The 19143-nt window shown below is 41.0% G+C and overlaps 1 protein-coding gene across 1 annotated transcript in view; it reads right to left on the bottom strand.

The window, feature by feature from the left end:
* The window catches only part of GREB1L (growth regulation by estrogen in breast cancer-like), a 140716-nt gene that overhangs the window by 25074 nt on the left and 96499 nt on the right, over positions 1 to 19143 (bottom strand). The window contains exons 11-14 of the mRNA XM_012652084.1: positions 15733 to 15913; positions 13516 to 13708; positions 7376 to 7509; positions 4028 to 4367 (exon numbers count right to left, since the gene is read on the bottom strand). Coding sequence (XP_012507538.1) covers positions 4028 to 4367; positions 7376 to 7509; positions 13516 to 13708; positions 15733 to 15913 — 848 coding nt within the window. The remainder of the gene's footprint in view (positions 1 to 4027; positions 4368 to 7375; positions 7510 to 13515; positions 13709 to 15732; positions 15914 to 19143) is intronic.

Here is a 19143-nt window from a genome sequence, read left to right as displayed (position 1 = left end):
TCCAGAAGGAAGAGCTATCTGAATGTCTGTCTTCACAACAGTTTTCTCCATAGATGGTATTGTGTAATCATAGGCACTGTACAGGTCGTAGCCCGTGCGGACCCCCGGGTGGGGGCCGTGGCGTGCTCCGACAGCCGGGCAAAGCGGACCTGCATGCTGCCCTCCTCCGCGGGCCGGGCCGCTTGCTGGGGGACACAACAGCGGTCTCTTCAGAGCAGGGCATGGCGGAGCAAGGCGTGCGAATGGAAAAGGGAAGGAGCCTGACTGCTTTTTATTAGCTTTCTAGGAGGAGTTATAAGAAATGAACTGATAATGCTTTAGGGAACAAAGACTAAAAAGTGAGGTGTTAAGTAATGGATACAATTTTATTTTGAAATAGACTGGTACTTCCTTTGCTAAGCATAAAATGGGATAAAAAGAAATCCACCAGGCAAGAGCTAATACGGTGGCCGGGCGCGGTGGCTCACGCCTGTAATCCTAGCTCTCTAGGAGGCCAAGGCGGGCGGATTGTTTGAGCTCAGGAGTTCGAGACTAGCCTGAGCAAGAGCGAGATCCCATGTCTACCAAAAATAGAAAGAAATTAATTGGACAGCTAAAAATATTAGAAAAAAAAATTAGCCGGGCATGGTGGCGCGTGCCTGTAGTCCCAGCTACCCGGGAGGCTGAGGCAGGAGGATCGCTTGAGCCCAGGAGTTTGAGGTTGCTGTGAGCTAGGCTGACACCACGGCACTCTAGCCCGGGCAACAGAATGAGACTCGGTCTCACACACACACACACAAAAGAGCTAATACGGTTTGATTAATGATTTGCTGATGTCTAGAAAAGGCTCAATAAAGGAAAACCAGTCTTTAGAAATAAACATACTCACAATTACTTCAAATGAAACTTCCATAACTTGTAAAACTGGAAGAACCTTAACCATTCTTGTGCTTTTACTTGTTGCCCAGTATGTTATTATATATACACATACCAAGGGGAAATCAGTGGATCTACATAATGGTTTATGAGTTTGAGAGACTTTCTATGTCTTCAAAAAAATCAATCTGGCAAAAAGATTTTTAAAATCCTAGAAAAAATATTCTCCACAAAAATTCCATTTTCCATACTATTTTATGTCAAAGAGCACCATAACACTGCCTGATTTAAAGCAAACTATTCTGGAATAGGAATAATTTTACTTATAGCCTTCACACTGGACTCATGGTGTTCCTGACACTGGGATTCTCCGTGAATGTATTTTGTCTCCCAGAAACCATCTATGGATCATGGTTCCACCAGGAATAACGAGGTTGGGTTATAATGATAGGATAACAGATAGAATGTCTTACTATTATACATGAGGAGATTTATTTTCAGAAGATTATTAAACAAATCTCACTTTTGATCAATCAGAGCAATCAGACCGATCAGACCAAACCCACTATAAAATGCTCTTCCATCACACTGCTACTTCTGATGAATGATGGCTGCAGATTTTCCATGGATTGACCATGCCCCCAGATGAATTTACTGCAGAGGAACTTAACACAAAAAACTACATAATCATTGGGTTCAAGGATAATACAGGACTTAAGGCCAAGGACATCTAATGAAAGCTTCACATGCCTTCTGGAGGAATGGACTGATCGATTGATTGATTGACAGGGTCTCGCTCTGTTGCTCAGGCTACAGTGCAGTGGCATGATTATAGCTCACTGCAACCTCAAATTCCTGGGCTCAAGTGATCCTCCTGCCTCAGCCTCCTGAGTAGCTGGGACTACATGCACGCACCACCATGCCTGGCTAATTTTTTAAAAATTTTTTTGTAGAGATGAGGTCTTAATTATATTGTTGCTCAGGCCAGTCTCTAACTCCTGGCCTCAAACAATGGAACTGATTTATTTAGATTTGAACCTTGTATCCTTCCAAAGGGCTCATCATCACTTACAAGTTAAACACAATACATAATAGGATAATTAGGGGTAAGCATATAAATGAGATTACATAATGGAAAAAGTGTTGGATTTTACCTAAGACTAGAGATAAAAGGCACACCCATGCCATCCTGAAAATAATAAAGGGGGTTGGTAACTTAGAAATAGGTGAACCAAAATCTATCTGACAGAAGGAAGTTTTGCTTAGGATGTGAACATCCAAACAGGATCTCATATTTTTTCTCCCAATTAGAGAGTATCAAAAGAATGGGTTGATGTGATCCAGTGGTTTTGAGAACATGGGACTCTCTTATGTGTAGTTGGTGCCTGGCAGCTACTCACACCAACTGAGGGAGATATTGCTGCTTTGAGAAGTAACTACTTGAGAACTCCTTCATTTATGGCACAGCGGTCCTCGACCCTGGCTGCACAGACCAAAGCCTCTTTAAAATCCCTGCGGGTGATTCTGATGAGCTAGCAGCCACACCACGTGAAGAAACTCAGGCTTTGATTGTGGTTTTCATACAATGGCCCAGAGGGACAAATTATTTAGGACCCACTGATTTATACTGACATAGTAGCTGGCCCTTCTGAACAAATGACCGAAGACTCTGTGAGTAGCTACACTTAATCAATGTCAAGGGAGACCCAGAGAAGACCCTGCAGCCTCACATCCATTTAGTCCTCTCTGGCAGTAGGTGTGTGAGATCCGCATAGAGTTGCTGATCCGAGTGCCTTTCCACATTCCTCCTCATCATCATTATTCAATATTGCCTCAAGTGCTTGTCTCAGCGAATTAGTTATACTCTAAGAAGTGTTTCATTCACCCTGGCAATGCCACTGTAATGAAGTCTATGACTATAATTTAAAATTGTGAATATATATCTATATATGAAATATAAATGTTACTTCTACTAAATATAGGAGTTTGTATTTTTGGACAATTTATTCCCATTGCTTATCAAACTAATACAGATATTTTGTTTGCATTTTGGATTATTCAATTTAGGTTAGCTAATAGACTACAATAAAGAGGTTTGCATTTGCAGAATGACTTTTTAATCATCCTCAAATGAGAGTTCTTAGAGATCATACAGCCCAGGTCTCTCATTTTGCAGATGGGAAACTGCAGCCCAAGGTAAAAATGAAAATTCCCCAAGACTATGTGCTTTTTTCCCCTGTAAAATTTGTGCCGAACTACATCTTTCTTAACGCAATATAGCTTAGTACTTAGTGTACAGATACCATGTTGGTCTAACTTGGATGTACAGTGCCTACCTCAGTTCCATACCTGTATGTATGTGGGTATTTGATTAAATGCTCTCGAGTAGCTAGGCCATACTGGATTGTAAAAGTCCCCAGAAAAAACAGCCAGGCATAAGGTAGGGAGTTAGGTTAGTTGACTGAGAATTCTACTGCCCCCACCCCCATGCCTGACAGGAGGGGTAGGGGACAAGCACTCAGGCACTGGCCGTGCAGAGAGAGCAGGGAGGGCCTCAGTCATGCACTAAACCTGTCTTGGGGGCACCTGGCTAAGTCACAGTCCAACCAAAGCCTTGGGGCTGAGGGTCAAAGCAAGTACAAAGAACAAATTTTTGAGGAATCCACATGCAAGAGGCCTAGGAGCAGTAGTCCTCTGTGAGTACTGAAGATGAAGCAGGATACTTTACCGACGCTAGACATGAACTGACAGGCTGGATGAACAGAAGAGAATCAGTGAGTTCAGGACACTTAAAGGCTTACCCCATAGGGGTCTAAGAGGACAACTTACCTTTTTTTCTGAGAAAACAGATGGCCATGGGCTAGATGCATCTTGAACAAGGTCAATAAACATGGGGTCAAATTGAGTCATCTCACTTTTTGCACCTGCAGTTGGAGAGCATGGAAGACCAACTGCATGCACATGCTAAAAAGGGGCTGACAGAATCTTTATACACTGGCTCCGATTAAGAAAGTGAATATGTTCCCTAGCTCAGCCTTAACATCGTTATGGAGGTCAAATCCACACATGTGCGAATGTCTATTAAGCTCAGGCTCCTGAGCCACCTATGTGGGATCCCTAGAAAACAGAAACGAATGGTATTTTGGAAGAGAAATGTCTGTCCGTTGCTAACCTTTAATCGCGCCACAAAGTGCGTTGCAACATTGAGTTCAGAGGCCGGGTTCCCAAGGATGATCTCAAACCGATACTGCAGACCCAGCTTGTCCCGCACCTCCTGCAGCCGCTCCTTGGCTAACATCGCCAGCTGCACTGAGGGCACCCTGATAATGAGCATGTGTCCCCTCCCACTTCTGTTTTTTCCTGGGGAGCTGATGAGGTCATCCATAATGCTGAGTGTTTCCGGTGTGCTGTGGTCTCGGAGTGACGCCATGGTGGTGAGAGCCATCAGAGCCTCAGAGTACTGCTGGATGAGAAGGTAGCAGCGGACGACCATGCTGTGCAGCCTGGGGTACCTTCAACAGAACACAGGGCACTAGCACTCAGCAGCAGGACCAGCCAGGAACAGCAAGGCCTGCGCAGTAAGAATGTGGATCGAGCATGGGGAGGAAGGGGTTACTGATCACTGGTGGGGTCTAAGCCCTAGAGTGACCTTGGATCCCACATCACTGGCAGGAAAAGCTGAGCTGCCAAAGCATGTGAGTCATAACCTGTGGGGATAAGTGTAGCACGTTAAGGAGGTTTAGAGATGGTCTAGTGACCTTCACTCCTCAAAGTGTGGTCTGTGGACGAACAGCATCACCAGCAGCAGCGGCGGCACCTGGCGGCTTGTTAGAGATGCCACCTTGCCCCACCCAGACTTACTGCATCAAAGCGTGCAGCTAACAAGACCTCCAGGTGATTTGTGTACGCACGTTAGATTTTGAGCCACACTGGTCTGTCTAGTAGGGGTAATTGTTGACAGTCACAATGGATCATCCCTGATCCTCACCTCTTGCTGGCAGCATAGGGTTAGAATGGCAGCGTTGTCAGTGTACTTCTCTGATATTTAAAATTACAGCAAAGGAAACTGAGACATTAATAATCTGTGGAGTATCATACATAATAAGGGTAATTATTATTACCAATTTGATTGAGGTCATCGTCCCAGCCGCAGTAACTCTATCTTGCCATGAACTGTTTCCTCGGTGCTGGAGAATGGCTGGAGAAATAGCACCCCCTAGTGGTGAGGCCTCGTATCACCTGAGCCCCTGCTCAGTCAAGGCAGCCCAGCAAATCTGAGCCTGGGAGCAACAGTCCTTTCTCCCCATGGCCTGGACTGCCAGGTAAGAGGCTCCCTTTGTTCAAATAGGCAGCTTTTACAATTACAGAGCAGGTAGAAAAGAAATCTCTCATTTTGGTGCTATTCCTCAGAAAGCCAGGCCTGATCACAAAATGAGGACAAACGGGCAAAGAGGATCCACTTACAGGCACGAAGAGGCGCTAGTCCGGAAAGTAAGTGCTGGCAAAGCAAGGCCGGGGCCAGGCTTGGCCAAGGCTCTCGTGGAGCCTGGCACAGTGAGGCTGAGTCTGCCTCTCTTCCTAGCTGCCAGCTGGTGGCACGTGCAGCCGCCTCGCAGCTGGGTGGGCTAAGGGGGGATTTCGTCTTTGTTCCACTTCTTAATTCTCTTGAAAATACAACAAGTGGCCCACCGGCTTGCACAGAAAAGGCTTGGGTCAAATATCAATTCGGGTCATCAAATGAATAATAGGTGAATACTTTTGAGGTATTTCAGAGCTGGAAAGGGCCATAGATGCCCTATATTCTAACCACTCTGCCTTTCGTAGAAGGAGAATGAGTTAAGGGGCAGAGAGAAATTCAGCTACTTGTCCCAGGTCATACAGCCAGTCAGAGACAGAGCTGGGTCTGGGTTTTAATCAGGTCTCTAACAATGTCTTCACACACTGCAAGGACTGAGCAGGTTGGGGAAAGTGCAGAAATCCTTCAGTTCAAGCAGCCCTGGGCTGGTCCCTTCAGGTGTTCAATAAATCATATCTATCATTAGCCTGGGGTGACTGAGGTAGAGGAAGTAAGCATAAATGACTAGCTTTAAAGCTTAATGTTTTTTTGATGGGCCACGTAGAAAAGCCAAAATTAGAATAAATGGTAATTTTGGTATATAAGCATTTAAATTTCACATTCTGAAGTAATTCTGAAGTTAGAAGTGAATAGTTTCCCCAATGTATTATGCTTGCATTAAAATAATTATAGTTTTGTAAGTGTCACGGAAGTTGTAATAGAAGTTGATGGGACCATCCTTTAAAATACAAATTATAAAGCTGTGACTGATGTCATTGGGACAAAGATATGTCAGTCGGGTGGATGGAATGGGTGGGTGGGAAACGCTTACAGGGGAGAGACTCATGGGATGATTTTAGAAATTCAAGATCACGTGTGCTGTGAAAGGATTAATGTCACAGTGTCAGTTAAGACTTCTCGAATCCAACAGCTGTGAAAATATCCAATCCTACTCCGAGCCTGCTTCCTTTCCTGAGGTGGCATTATTTATACCTTGCCGTCCAGCATACATCCACATGTCCTCATTTTTATTTCTCTTTTCTTAGCAAACTCATGGGGCAAGCTGTTAGATAGATGGTTTGTGACCATTTGGAGCCAGTTTTAAGAATTAGAGCTTCTAAAAATTAGAATCTGCCTCATAAAATACAGCCCAGTTCCCCCATTGTTGGATGATCAAACAGAGTACTGTGGTGGAGGGCAGAGGGGGCCTCTGTTAGGTTAGGTAAATTCTAATGTCTCTACCTACTCTTTGAGTCTATGATTTAAGGTCAGAGAGGAAAAAACTCTTCCAGAATTTGATCTGGAACTGGGGGAAAAAAAAAGGCAGGAAAGACAAAAGAGTCATGATCTTAATCCCTAAGGTCAGGGACTGGAGGAGGCACCCTTAGAACTGCACTCACTTCAATTATCTGATCTTGCATTTTTTCCAATATATACTCCAAATCGCTTAGTAAAGTTCAGTTTTTACCAAGTCATTTGAGGGTATTTGCCTGTGGTGGGTAGAGGAGAAAAGAGGGAAAAATGTAAAAGTCTGATGTGTAGGGTCGGGGAGGCCCGAGCTCAGAGGAATGGTTGTTTTGTTGTTCAGCAATGGGGTCTTGCTCTGTCACTCAGGCTCGAGTGCCACTAGCTCACTGCAGCCTCGAAAGGAATGGTCTTTAATACGTAAATCCCTCTGTGCCCTTTTAACCTCCTGGTGGTAGCGCTGAAGCAAGACTGGGAGATGACTCAGCATGGAGAGTGGGTGCTCCGTTCCGCTCGGGTCACTACTTTTCTTTACCGGTCTTGGACGGTCATACAACCCACAGGAATAGAAGGTCATCTTGGGAAAGGCTGTTTTAATTCAGCCTTTGCATGTTGTCTTCAAGGGCTCCATCGAACTCTCCGTGGCACTGACACAAAAGGCTTTTAGCTATTTTAGATCTGCAAGGACAGCCAGAGGAAAGGGACAGGAGTCCTTATTACCTCTCCAAGAGTGTGGTCACCATTTTTTCAAAAGTCTCGTCACATCTCAGAAGTGGGCTTGTGATCCCCCACTGCAGAGACTTGCTGTACTCATTCAAGCCGAAGTACAGCTTCTCCTCGCAGCCCACGTCCTCCTGATTCAAAAGACAGAGCAAAAACCCAGTGAGGACAGGATACAGTGTGTCCCATTCTCGGGGGATGGGGGCGGGGGACAGAAGAATCCCTGGAAGAGGTTATTTCCTGGCAGGTAAGGAAAAAAAAAATTGTGTTTCGTTAGGTAAGTGGACACCAACTGCGTAATCATCTCTGTCTGAGGCTCTAACCTTTCACTTCAGATGAACTTAATATGTTATTAGTGGAATATTGACAAACTTCCTTAAGGCAGATAGTAACTTTACGTCAGTGGTTTGCTTTCTTTTTCTTTTGTTCAGATACACAAGGTCAGATAGCTTCCATTCCCATTCTCTCCTTGCTGGAAGCAGCTCCCTAACACTGATACATGTGCCAGCCACAGAACTCCCTGGAGACTGACACACTCAACTCCTCTGTTACAGAAACAACTTTTTTGGACATCATTTAATAATGGTACCTCATAAAAGCTTATCCTTTACAAACAAAATTTATTTTTAAAATGGAATATATACTTTTCTGCCTTCTTAAACAGCATACACAGTATTTAACCTACCTCCCTTCTTGATGACTTAGTTATCACTATGAAAACGAGTAACTGTTCTAGGATGAGACACAAGGATGCCCTCAGAGGACAAGCTGCTTGTCCTTAAACTAAGAAGCACCAGATTATTATGAAAGATTTTTGAGTTCATGGACCTGTTTGTTTGTTTTTTTGGCCTCTTTTCTACATTAACTTTTTACAGTAATTTCTTCTTGCTCTCATATTGTAGTCTCACTTCTATTTGCTATTTATTATGTGTTGACATTTTTCTTTAAATACTTTCCAACTCATAAAGGAAATAAGGCAACTTGAAAAAGTCTAATAAGGTAAAAGTAAATTAGGCCATCAGAGGAAAAAAAGCAAGGGTAAGAGAAATAAGATTGGGTCAGGGACAAAGCGAGTACTCCCCAAAATGCATACCAGAAGTTTTTGCACACTTCGTTAGACCTGGGCTGCGAGTTTGGTTCTGAGCTTTTCAGTAACCCATCTAAAGAGAGAAGCAATTGTGTGATACAAGGTCAATGAGATCAAAATAAAGCACTATTTAATTGGCAGCTTTGAATTTTTTTGAGGCCCCCAAAACCAGTTAAATCCGCTTGTTGGAACAGGGTTTTATTGGAGAGTAAATAGGCTTTATGAGAGGACCAGAGTATGTTCTTATAGATACTAGAAAATTAGAGTACAGACTGAACGACACCTATTTCAGAGGCTTAGAAGCCTTTGCTTGTTTCCTTCTGGGTTTAGCTGTGTTCTGGATAGCTGTGTCGAAATAAGTAATTTCAGGAGGGAAAAGAAAAGTCATTCATCTACTTGTCCTTCCCCATCTGGGCCGCAGGCACACGGTCGTTTGGAAAATCTTTATCTTGTATTTGGTCTTCACATTTCCTCTTACCCTTGGCTCCTATTTCTTCTGGAAAATAAAATCCTATTCCAAGCCTGCTCCCTTTCCTGACGCAGAATTATAATTTGCTGCATCCACCTGTCCTCGTTTTTTATTTCTCTCTCTTTTTTCTTAGTAAAATTATAGGACAGGTTGTTAAATAGATGCCTGTGATCAATTGGAGCCACTGTGGGTTTTGAGAACCAGAGCTACTAAAACTTAGAATTAGAAGTGAATTATCTCCCTAATCTGTTATGTTTGCATTAAACTGTAACTATAGTTTTTAAGTGCTACAAAAGTTATGATGGAAGTGAATGGGACCATCCTTTAATACACTTACGAAATTGAATGATTTCACTGTAAAGATATATTATACATCGTTCCCATATCATCTAGTGGTTAGGCAAAAAAAGATCTATTACAAATATCATAAATCACATGACTTATTGAATCACTGTTTCTTTGGGGAAAAACGTCCCTTCTCATTAACAAACAAAAACAACCATCTCCTTCCCGCAGGCCTGCCCTGTCAGCGACCCTCCACCCTCCACCGCAGCTCTCCCCGGGCTTTGGCTGCCGCCTCTCCCTTTGCTCCAGCCAATCTCTCTGCTCCCCTGACGTTGTTCCCTGGAAGGTCACCAAGGACTCCTGAGGCCAACTCCAGCAGCGGTGACTTGTTAGTCCTTGGCCTCACAACCCTCTCAACAATTCTCTTCATTATTTTCTTCCATAATTTTACCCACACTAGCTGCTTCCATAATCATTGTTTGTGAAAAAATATTGCAGATCTACCTCGTAAAGCCCTGATGTGAACTGCAGTTTTGCATTTACAATGGTGTGCTCACCTCGGTCCTAACTCACTCAGTCTCATCTGCCCTCCACAAATCAAGCTTCCTCTCAAACTTTTTTCCCAACTAAAGGCATCACCTCAAAAATATTTCTCACTCTTCCCTCTCCCTGAATAAACAAGTCCTAGAAAATTTACCATGTCTTCCATCTATTTGGTTGCCAGGACCACCATTCTGATTCAGGTATTTGTTAATTCTGACCTGAATTATCAGAAAAGCCAGTGACTGATCTCCTCCTTCTAATTACTTGGACTTAGCTTCTAGATCGAATGAACTGCCTTAAAATGCAGCCTCTCAGTAGTTACTAAAGCTGAACATATGCGTACCCGATGACCCAGAAATTTCACTCCCAGATACAGACCCAACAGAAACACATACACGTTTACTAAAGGATATGCTGGAACGTTATAGCTGCACTATTTGAAATAAATGAAATAGGAAGGAAAAATGAATGGTGGTAGAGTCACACAACGTTTTAGACACACACACACACACACACACAGCAATAAGAATGAATGTTTTATGACTCATGCAAAATATAGACAAATCTCACAAGCATACTGTGGAGCACAGGAAGCCAGATACAAAAGAGTGCATATTGCATGATTCCGTTTGTATAGGGTCAGAACTGGGCACAACCAACCCACGGTATAGGAAGCCAGAAGAGTGTTACCCTTGGGGCGGGGAGGGGTGCCTGGGAGGGACACAGGACTTCTGAGTTGGTGGCAGTGTTCTGTTTCTTGATCTCAGTGCTGGTCCCATGGATATGTTCCATTAGTGAAAATTCATCCAGCTGTGTATTTACATTGTCAATATTAAAGAAAAGAAATATGTATATTCTAATAATACTATACCCTTGCTAAAAATCCTTAATGCCTATGTAATAAGTGTAAACTTTGCCAGCCTGGCACTCAAAGCCTCCATACGATGTATATTACCAGGTTTCTTTTGCATCCTACTACGTATTCTCTAAAAAATGCCCACTGTTTCCTCCACTGTGTCCCTGCCCACGCTGTCTGCTGCCAGGAGCACCTGCCCCCACACCCAGTCTCTCTCTGCCCAGTCTTCCTCTCTGTCCACCATCATCCTCAGTGCTCCCCTCTCCACGTAGCTTTTCCTGGTCCTCTCAGATGGATGTGACTTCTCCCTCATTTCAACCCCAGAGCATTTTGATTTTCTAAAATTGTCTTATTTTACTTTGGATAATAGTGACTTAGGTATGTACTTTGCTCTCTCCTCTAAACCATCAGTTTTCTGTGTGTTCTTTGAAAGATCCAACACAAGCCCACAAGTGCTCAATAATTTTTTTTTTAATTGAATTACTTTGCTTTTTCCAATTATTCCTCCTGCAGGACACTGGCTTCAGGATAACTAAAGGGGGCTAATTGTTAGGAGCTTCTCCCCTACACACAGAAGGTTGTTGTTGTAAATCAGATTCAGTGTTTTTTCCTTTTCTCTATGTCGATCTCAATTTTGTAGGGATGATTTTTAAAAACCTTTCACTATGGGAGAGTATAATATCTCCCCACCCCTCAGTTATTTTGGATAAATCCCTGGTAACATATCTTTAATCCATGAGTACTTCACTAGATATCTCTAAGATAAGAACCTTTTCAGAAATATAACCACAATACCATTATTAAACCTAAAAATTTATCCATAATCATGGAATGACTTTTAAGGAAAATTGTTTGAAGCCTGTTTCTCTATTATTTCATGTCAGGAGAAAATAAAGGGCAAAAGTTATTAGTAATTCTTCCTATCCCTGGAGTGTGATCTCTTCTACAAAACACTGGACAAACAAATTAGGATAGTTTTCCCTCCACCTCAACAATATATTGAAACTTAACATTTAATAGAGAACTATCTGTTGGATTAAAAATTATTATTATTTCCATTTATTCTGTTGGCAATCCCATTCTGTGTCAGAGCAACCCAGCAGCTACTTGGGCAGCCCACGGACTCACCTTGTACTTTAGTGTCAAAGGAACGGGGGCAGCTCTGTTATCTCACCCTAATTTGACCTCCCAATGAATGGATGGAGCTGGCATGGGGACCATACCAAGAAAGCAAAAGCTCAGAGTAATCTCTAGTGATAGTGAACACAGTCAGTCAGTTCTCATAAGGGAGGGATTGTTGACGCCAACACCATTCAAGGACCTCAGCTTGCTGACTGCAAAGAACAAACCAGTGCTTGAAGATAAGAGCTCAAAGTAAGGGAAAACTTACCTAATTCATGACAGAATGAAATGCACTAGGTTGATAAATAAATGTTAGTCTTATGTAAGACATTTCTGGTGGTTTTTATTTAAACATGTTTATTTTTATTTATTTATTTTTGAGACAAGGTCTCACTGTGTTGTCCAGTCTGGAGTGCAGTGGTTTGATCACAGCTCACTGCAGCCTCCAATTCCTGGGCTTAAGCAATCCTCCTGCCTCAGCCTCCCAAGTAGCTGGGACTACAGGCACGTGTCACCATGCCTAGCTAATTTTTCTTCTTTTTTTTTTTTCAGAGATAGAGTCGGCTATGTTGTCCAGGCTGGTCTCCAACTCCTAGGCTCAAGTGATCCTCCTACCTCTTTGTCCCGAAGTGTTGAGATTACAGGCATGAGCTATTGTGTCTAGCCCAATGTGTTTTATTATTTTATTTTATTTTATTTTAAGACAGGGTCTCGCTCTGTTGCCCGGGCTAGAGTGCAGTGGTGTCATTATAGCTCATTGCAACCTCAAATTCCTGTACTCATGCAATCCTCCTGCCTCAGCATTCCAAGTAGCATTCCATGCCACTATGCCTGGCCAATTTTTCTATTTTTTGTAGAGACAGGGTCTTACTCTTGCTCAGGCTGGTCTTGAACTCCTGGCCTCAGGCAATCTTCCTTCCTCAGCCTCCCAGAATGCTAGTATTACAGGCATGAGCCACTGTGCCCAGCCATATTTTTAAATATTAAATATGTTCAATATTTTTTAATGAAGGATCCATTGCCTAATGGCTAATCTTTGTTATGTTTATGAAACTCTTATTTATTTATTTTTTGGTAGTATATTTAGCATACATTTTGTAGGTTGCAGAAAATATTTTTCAGGTATTAGAGATGGGAGTAAAAAAAAAAATAAAGACCTGGATAGATTCAATATTGAGATGGCTACTCCCAACACATTCAGTGCTACTGCTGAGTTCTGTAAAGTAACAGTGCCATCATCCCATTTCAGTCCGAAGACTGAGAACTGATAAAAACGAAAAATCAAATTGCTGAGGGAGCACGAGTGTAATTAATAGTGATACAGATCATCAGACTAAAACATGACAGAGAGGCCATCTAAGAGGACAATAAAATTTACAGGTCTCAGCGTAAAATTAATCATTTAAAGGCACAAAGATAATCCCAGCTGTTCATGATGGTCTCAGATCACATCACTTTTTTTAAAACTCTATAGGATGGATAATTTTGTATCTGCATGATACCTAAAAAAGAACCACCTAATCACATTTATATAGGACACTATTCACTAGTTCTTAGTCTTATAATAATTATATAATATATAATTATAATTGTGAATATATGGAACTTTTGGAAGATGAAGCATTATGTTATATAGATTTTTGAACTTTTTTAAAGCATTATGTTAGTTAGATGTAGAACTCTTGTGACTATGGTCTTAAGCCATGACCATGTTTTGTTACAAGGTCCCTGGGGAACTGGGAACGTGACCTGTATCCTAGAGCAGGCGAGAGACTCACCAGGGTGTCCAGCTGTATCCAGTGAACCTCGTTGCTGGAGCTGATTCGGGACTGTTGGGTCTGTAGTGTGTATGGAAAGGAGCTAACCTGGAGCACCAGGAGGTTGAAAGCTTCCAGAACTTCTCTGCAATTAATGACTCTATCAGCCAATCCATGACTGGGTTCACCATGGGACAAAGAGCCTGAAATGACACTGTGGAAACATGGAAAGTCATGTTAATACCTCCTCATTTAGACAGTTAGATGCAGAATCAGACACCAACTTGGAGACAATGTCTTAGTTCTTATTTTTCTAGCTTTTTAAGTTGGAAGCAGGAGTAGAAGCAACCAAACTTTGAGAAGTGAAAAAAATTATGCTCCTTCTATTCAAACAGATTTCAGGTATGTGTATGTATAATGTTATATATTTCCCCCCCTTTTCACTTTATCCCTAATATCTCAAAGTGTAAACTAAGTTATCCAGGCCAAGGATATCTAAATCTGTGGTTGAGACTTTACAGTCAGTGTCTCTTACAGACAGGGATACGTCCTGAGAAATACATCCTGAGGGGATTTTGTCACTGTGGGAACATCGCAGAGTGTGCGCACACAGACCTAGGCGGCACGGCCTACTGCCCTAGGCCACAAACCTGTATGGCATGTTATTGTCCCGAATACTGCAGGCAACTGTAACACAATGGCAACTATTTGCGTATCTAAATATATCCAAATATAGAAAAGGTACAGTAAAAATATGGTAATATATTAATAATCTTTTTATTCTTTTATGGCATTATAATCTTAAGGGACCACTGTCATATATGTGGTCCGTCGTTAACCCAGATGTCGTTATGCAGCACATGACTGTACTATGAAAATCACCTGAATGAAGGAGCTTCTCCACGAGAACACGATGCTTATCACCTTGCGGTGATCCAGAGTGGCAAGGGCGCCCCACTGTGTTACGCTACTTTCCTTCTTCCCTCGGGCTGCCAGGCTGCGAGAAGGGCTGCAGAGACCTCCCACACCACTCCCTCACCAAGACTTTTATCTCTGAACCTTTCTTAGTTCTGTTCAATTTGGATGTACCAGGTTGCCATGCAGCCTCAAAACCACATATATATGTACATATTTTTTTGTCAAAGAAATAATCTTGATGCACCAGAGAATTAAATACAGAAAGATCCAACATGTATCCTCAGAAATAGTACCCCAGACTTTCAAAGATGAGGTATATAAGGTCAGTGAGCTATTTCTGCTCACAGAACACTAGCAATAACCGAACAGATGCAGGAAAAATTTCTTTTCCCTCCCTCCCTTTCTCCCTTCTTCTAAATCTAACAAGTTATGCATGATCTCATTTACACCTATGTATGGCTCTAGATTTCAGATTGTCAAGTATCAAACACTTGCTGGCTTGTGCTTTTTGTAATTCTGACACTCCTACCACAAACCAAAAAACTTGCAGATTCCTAAGTTCAGTGTCTCCTGGAGAGAAGAAAGTCTATAAATGCTTAATGATGCCTGAAATCTCTCTCCCCACCACATGGCAAGGACAAACCATCATACATAATACTCGATGACTATCCCCTCCTCCTGCTTTAAACTATTTGCATTTTTTAGTCCATAGGAGCAAAAATACCTTCTACCAGATAATTCCTATAATTTGATCTGCGAGCAAAAGGGGTTCCATCATTCCATGTTTACTGTTCTTTTGTTAGTAAGTCCACCCAAGAAACATGATACACTCTTGTTTAAACTGGGAAACTGAGGAAGATTTCAGATATGCTCTCATCGTTGAAATGGCATCTGTACTGTTTTTAAAGTTAAGAAGGAAGAGAGAAAGGCAAAGAGGAGGAGAAATAGCAAGAGAGAAAGGAAGAGAAGCAAAGGAAACAGGAAAAGAAGTGGGCAGGAGGTAGAAGGGGAAGCCGGCCCCCCTTTTGGGAGCTCATTCATCTCAACTTCCTTTCTCTGAAGCAGCCGGGGTCCACAGCGCTCTTAAGACAGTATTTTTTAGCAGGAATTTCTACATTCATCTACAGTACAGTTAAATAAAACAATTACATCATTAAGAAAAGTTGAAGAAGCAAGAAAAGGGAAGGAAAAAGTTACCAGTAAGAAGACACCAAATGTTAGGGTCCCTGGGCTTTCAAATCATCAGCTTTAAAACATTTCATTATGTAACAATTACTGCAGTAGAGGAAATACTGTATTTGCTCACTCTGAAGCAATCACCTCGTTAGTTCCACATGGGAGTTGTCATGAACTAGCACAAACAGTGTGTATGGGTTCTGTTTTACCCTCCTCATAAAAACTTCAAACTTGGTTTGAATCTCATTGTCCAGGCGAACAACATATTTCTCTGCTCTCTGATGAGCAGTCCCATTCTCCTCCAGACCCAAGTCCACAAGGACTCCTGCCAAGAAGAAAAAAAGACATCAGTTTTTTACACACTTTTACACACACACACAAGATAAACTTAAGTTCATTGTCAGCTGATACTGGGTACTAACTGTATAAAGAGATTTATAGAGCAGTTATTTCTTTCCTTTTCGTATTCCCCACCACAGTTTTGAGGAGGGAAGAGCAGACATCCTTTTCTTTATAATACCTCACCACCTCCCATATGTGACACAAATAACAACAGGGAACTTTCTGATACATGAAGTAAAAGCAGTTGAATGTATGAGACCTCTGTTTAATTAAATTCTACTACCATGTAAAGTGCTGCTGCTAATAGCTTCTACAGGCCACTTAGAAAAAAATTAAGCTTTGGGCTACAGCTCTGGACCAAATTAACATAAGCACAAGCCTTCCTTACCCCAGACTTAGCAACAAAATGCATATAAGAAAACATATTTAAGAAAAAAAATACAATATGATGTCCAAAGATACCACATTAGATTGTGAGCTTTTTAAGGTAGTGTTTTAGCCATTTTTATACAGTGACAATATTGCACACTATCTAGAGTATGGGAAATCCTCAATGAAGTTGGATTTGTGCACAAAATTAATAAAGTAAATTATTTATGATGTCTATAGTCTCAAAATGTTAGACACTGTGGAACTTTAGTACTGCGTTATCTCTATCTATAATAAAATTGCTTCTACATACAGACATCTAAAATAATTCTAGGCACATGAAGCTGTTGTTGGGATAATTAAAACAACAAATCCTCCTTTAAGTGAAGAGACTTTTATCAATTATGTTGACTTAATTTTGGTTATCTAGCTTTTCTTTTAATATAAAACCAGGTCAATTAACAACTACATGCAATTAGCATCTAGATGCTATAATACTAATAGCCCTAAATGGTATAAAAAAAAAAAGGAAAAATGTTTTACCATATGAAAAATTCTTTATACCAGAAAAGGTAGACAGAAAGGTAATTTTGCTTTCAAAGACTTTTAATTAGGAGCCTTTACACAGAGGTGGTTTTCAATTTTCACCCAAATGTAGTCAAATTTTGTTGTGACTATTTCCAAAAGCATTTAATTTGGCAGTATTGTGATGTTTTGGAAAGTGGATTGCCTGTAAAACCCATTTGACGTTTGCTGTCTATTTTTGATCATCTGCTACGTGTCAGGCATTGTGCCAGGTACTGTGCTAGGCCCGGGGATACAGAGAACAGGACAAAGACCTCAACCTCATGGTGCTTATGATGGAGAAGATGGATAATTTTGAGGAGGGTCATGGTGGAGACAAGGCATATGGGGTAGAGGAGGCCAGCAGAGGCACAGAGAGAGGACCTACTTAATCTCTATGGGTAGCTGTTTCCTTATCTGTGAAATGGGGAGAGTAGTACCAGTTGAGAATTATTAATAGTCTGTATTTCCCAAGTTTACCCTTAGGAAATAAGCAGTGTGAATTAAGGGCATTCTAATATGAAAAGATCATAGATAATTTGTAAAGAGGAAAAAAATATACTTTATGGATAATTAAGAGTTGGCTACATTTCAAAACAAAGACCAATTGTGGCCTTCGGCTAAGATCAAGTGTAAAGACTCACAGGTGTCAATACCATTCATGCCCTTAATGGAAGAACAAAGTTCCAGGAATCTAAGAGGTTATTTTCTTAGATGTAACATGGCACATTAGTCCATAATTACATAGCCAGCTGGCTCTGTGGTGAGCAGGCATATCAGAGGTTAACTGATGGTTTTATTTCTAACTAGGCATTTTTAGTAGATCATTCTTACCTTTAAATTTTGTTTTAGACTTGCTTTTATTTTAAAGTTTTGTTTCTTTCCTGGTTATGAAAGTGACTGATACTCATCTTGGAAAAACTGGAAAGTATAGAGATATATTAAAAAAGAAAAATGTATCCATAATTCTTTTTTTTTTTGAGACAGAGTCTCACTCTATTGCCCTGGCTAGAGTGATGTGGCGTTAGCCTAGCTCACAACAATCTCAAACTCCTGGGCTCAAGCGATCCTCCTGCCTCAGCCTCCCGAGTAGCTGGGACTACAGGTATGCGCCACCATGCCCGGCTAATTTTTTCTATATATATATTTTTAGTTGTCCAGATAATTTCTTTCTATTTTTAGTAGAGACGGGGGTCTCACTCTTGCTCAGGCTGGTCTCGAACTCCTGACCTTGAGCGATCCACCCACCTCAGCCTCCCAGAGTGCTAGGATTACAGGCATGAGCCACCATGCCTGGCCTTTATCCATAATTCTTTAACTAAAAATAAGCTACTGCTTACATTTTTGTGCTTTCTTTCCTGTGGGGTTTTTTTTTCTGTGCACACTGTGCTGCCTGCTCACATTTTGTATTAATAATTGTATATCCTGATTTTTTTTCACTTATCACTGTAAAGTAAGAAACAAAACTATAATTGTTTACTAATATGTCTGTGTAAAAAATACAATATATGAATAAATCAAATTAATAAGAATTAAGTTGATGGATTCAAAATCAATTTACAAAAATTAGTTGCATTTCTATATACCAGCAGCATTTAGGGAATGTATTTTTTTAAAAAGCCATTTAAAATAACATCAAAAATATTATATATCTAGGAATAAATCTTCCAAAAGGTGTATAAGACCTTCATGGAGGAAATGATGAAACTAATAGTTAAAGAAGACCTAAGTAGAGCTACATCATAAAGTAAAAATGAAATTCTCAAATTTATCTAGAGATTCAACATAATTTCAGTAAAAATCCTAACAGTTTTTTTAGAGCAGAGCCAAGGACCAACAAGAGTCAAGACAGTTCTGAAGTAGGAAAGGTGGGAAAGATTTGCTTCACTAGGGATTAAGAATTAGAGCTGTGTTAGTAAGACAGAGTGGTTTGGGCACAGAGGTGGAATCCAGAAACAGACCCCTATATGTATGGAGACTTGAGTTAAGATAAAGCTTGCACTACCGATCAGTGGCAAAAGAATGGGATCTTCAATAAATTGTGCTGAAGAACTGGTTATCCACATGAAAAAGATTATATTGGATCTTTGGATCTTACCTTACTTGATACAGAAAAAAAATTTCGGGTGGATTAAAAACTTAAATGTAAAAGACAAAACTCTAAAACTTTTCGAAGACAATATAGGAGAATAGCTGAATAACCTCATGGAGGATTTCTTAAGCATAAAAGGGCAAAAGCTAGATAAACTTAAGGACTTCTATTCGCCAAAGGCATTCTAA

The sequence above is a fragment of the Propithecus coquereli genome, unplaced genomic scaffold (genome assembly GCF_000956105.1).
Source record: "Propithecus coquereli isolate 6110/MARCELLA unplaced genomic scaffold, Pcoq_1.0 Scaffold38, whole genome shotgun sequence".
Classification (NCBI taxonomy): Eukaryota; Metazoa; Chordata; class Mammalia; order Primates; family Indriidae; genus Propithecus; species Propithecus coquereli.
The sequence above is the reverse complement of the archived record's forward strand: the minus strand, read 5'-3'. Positions and strand labels throughout refer to the sequence as shown.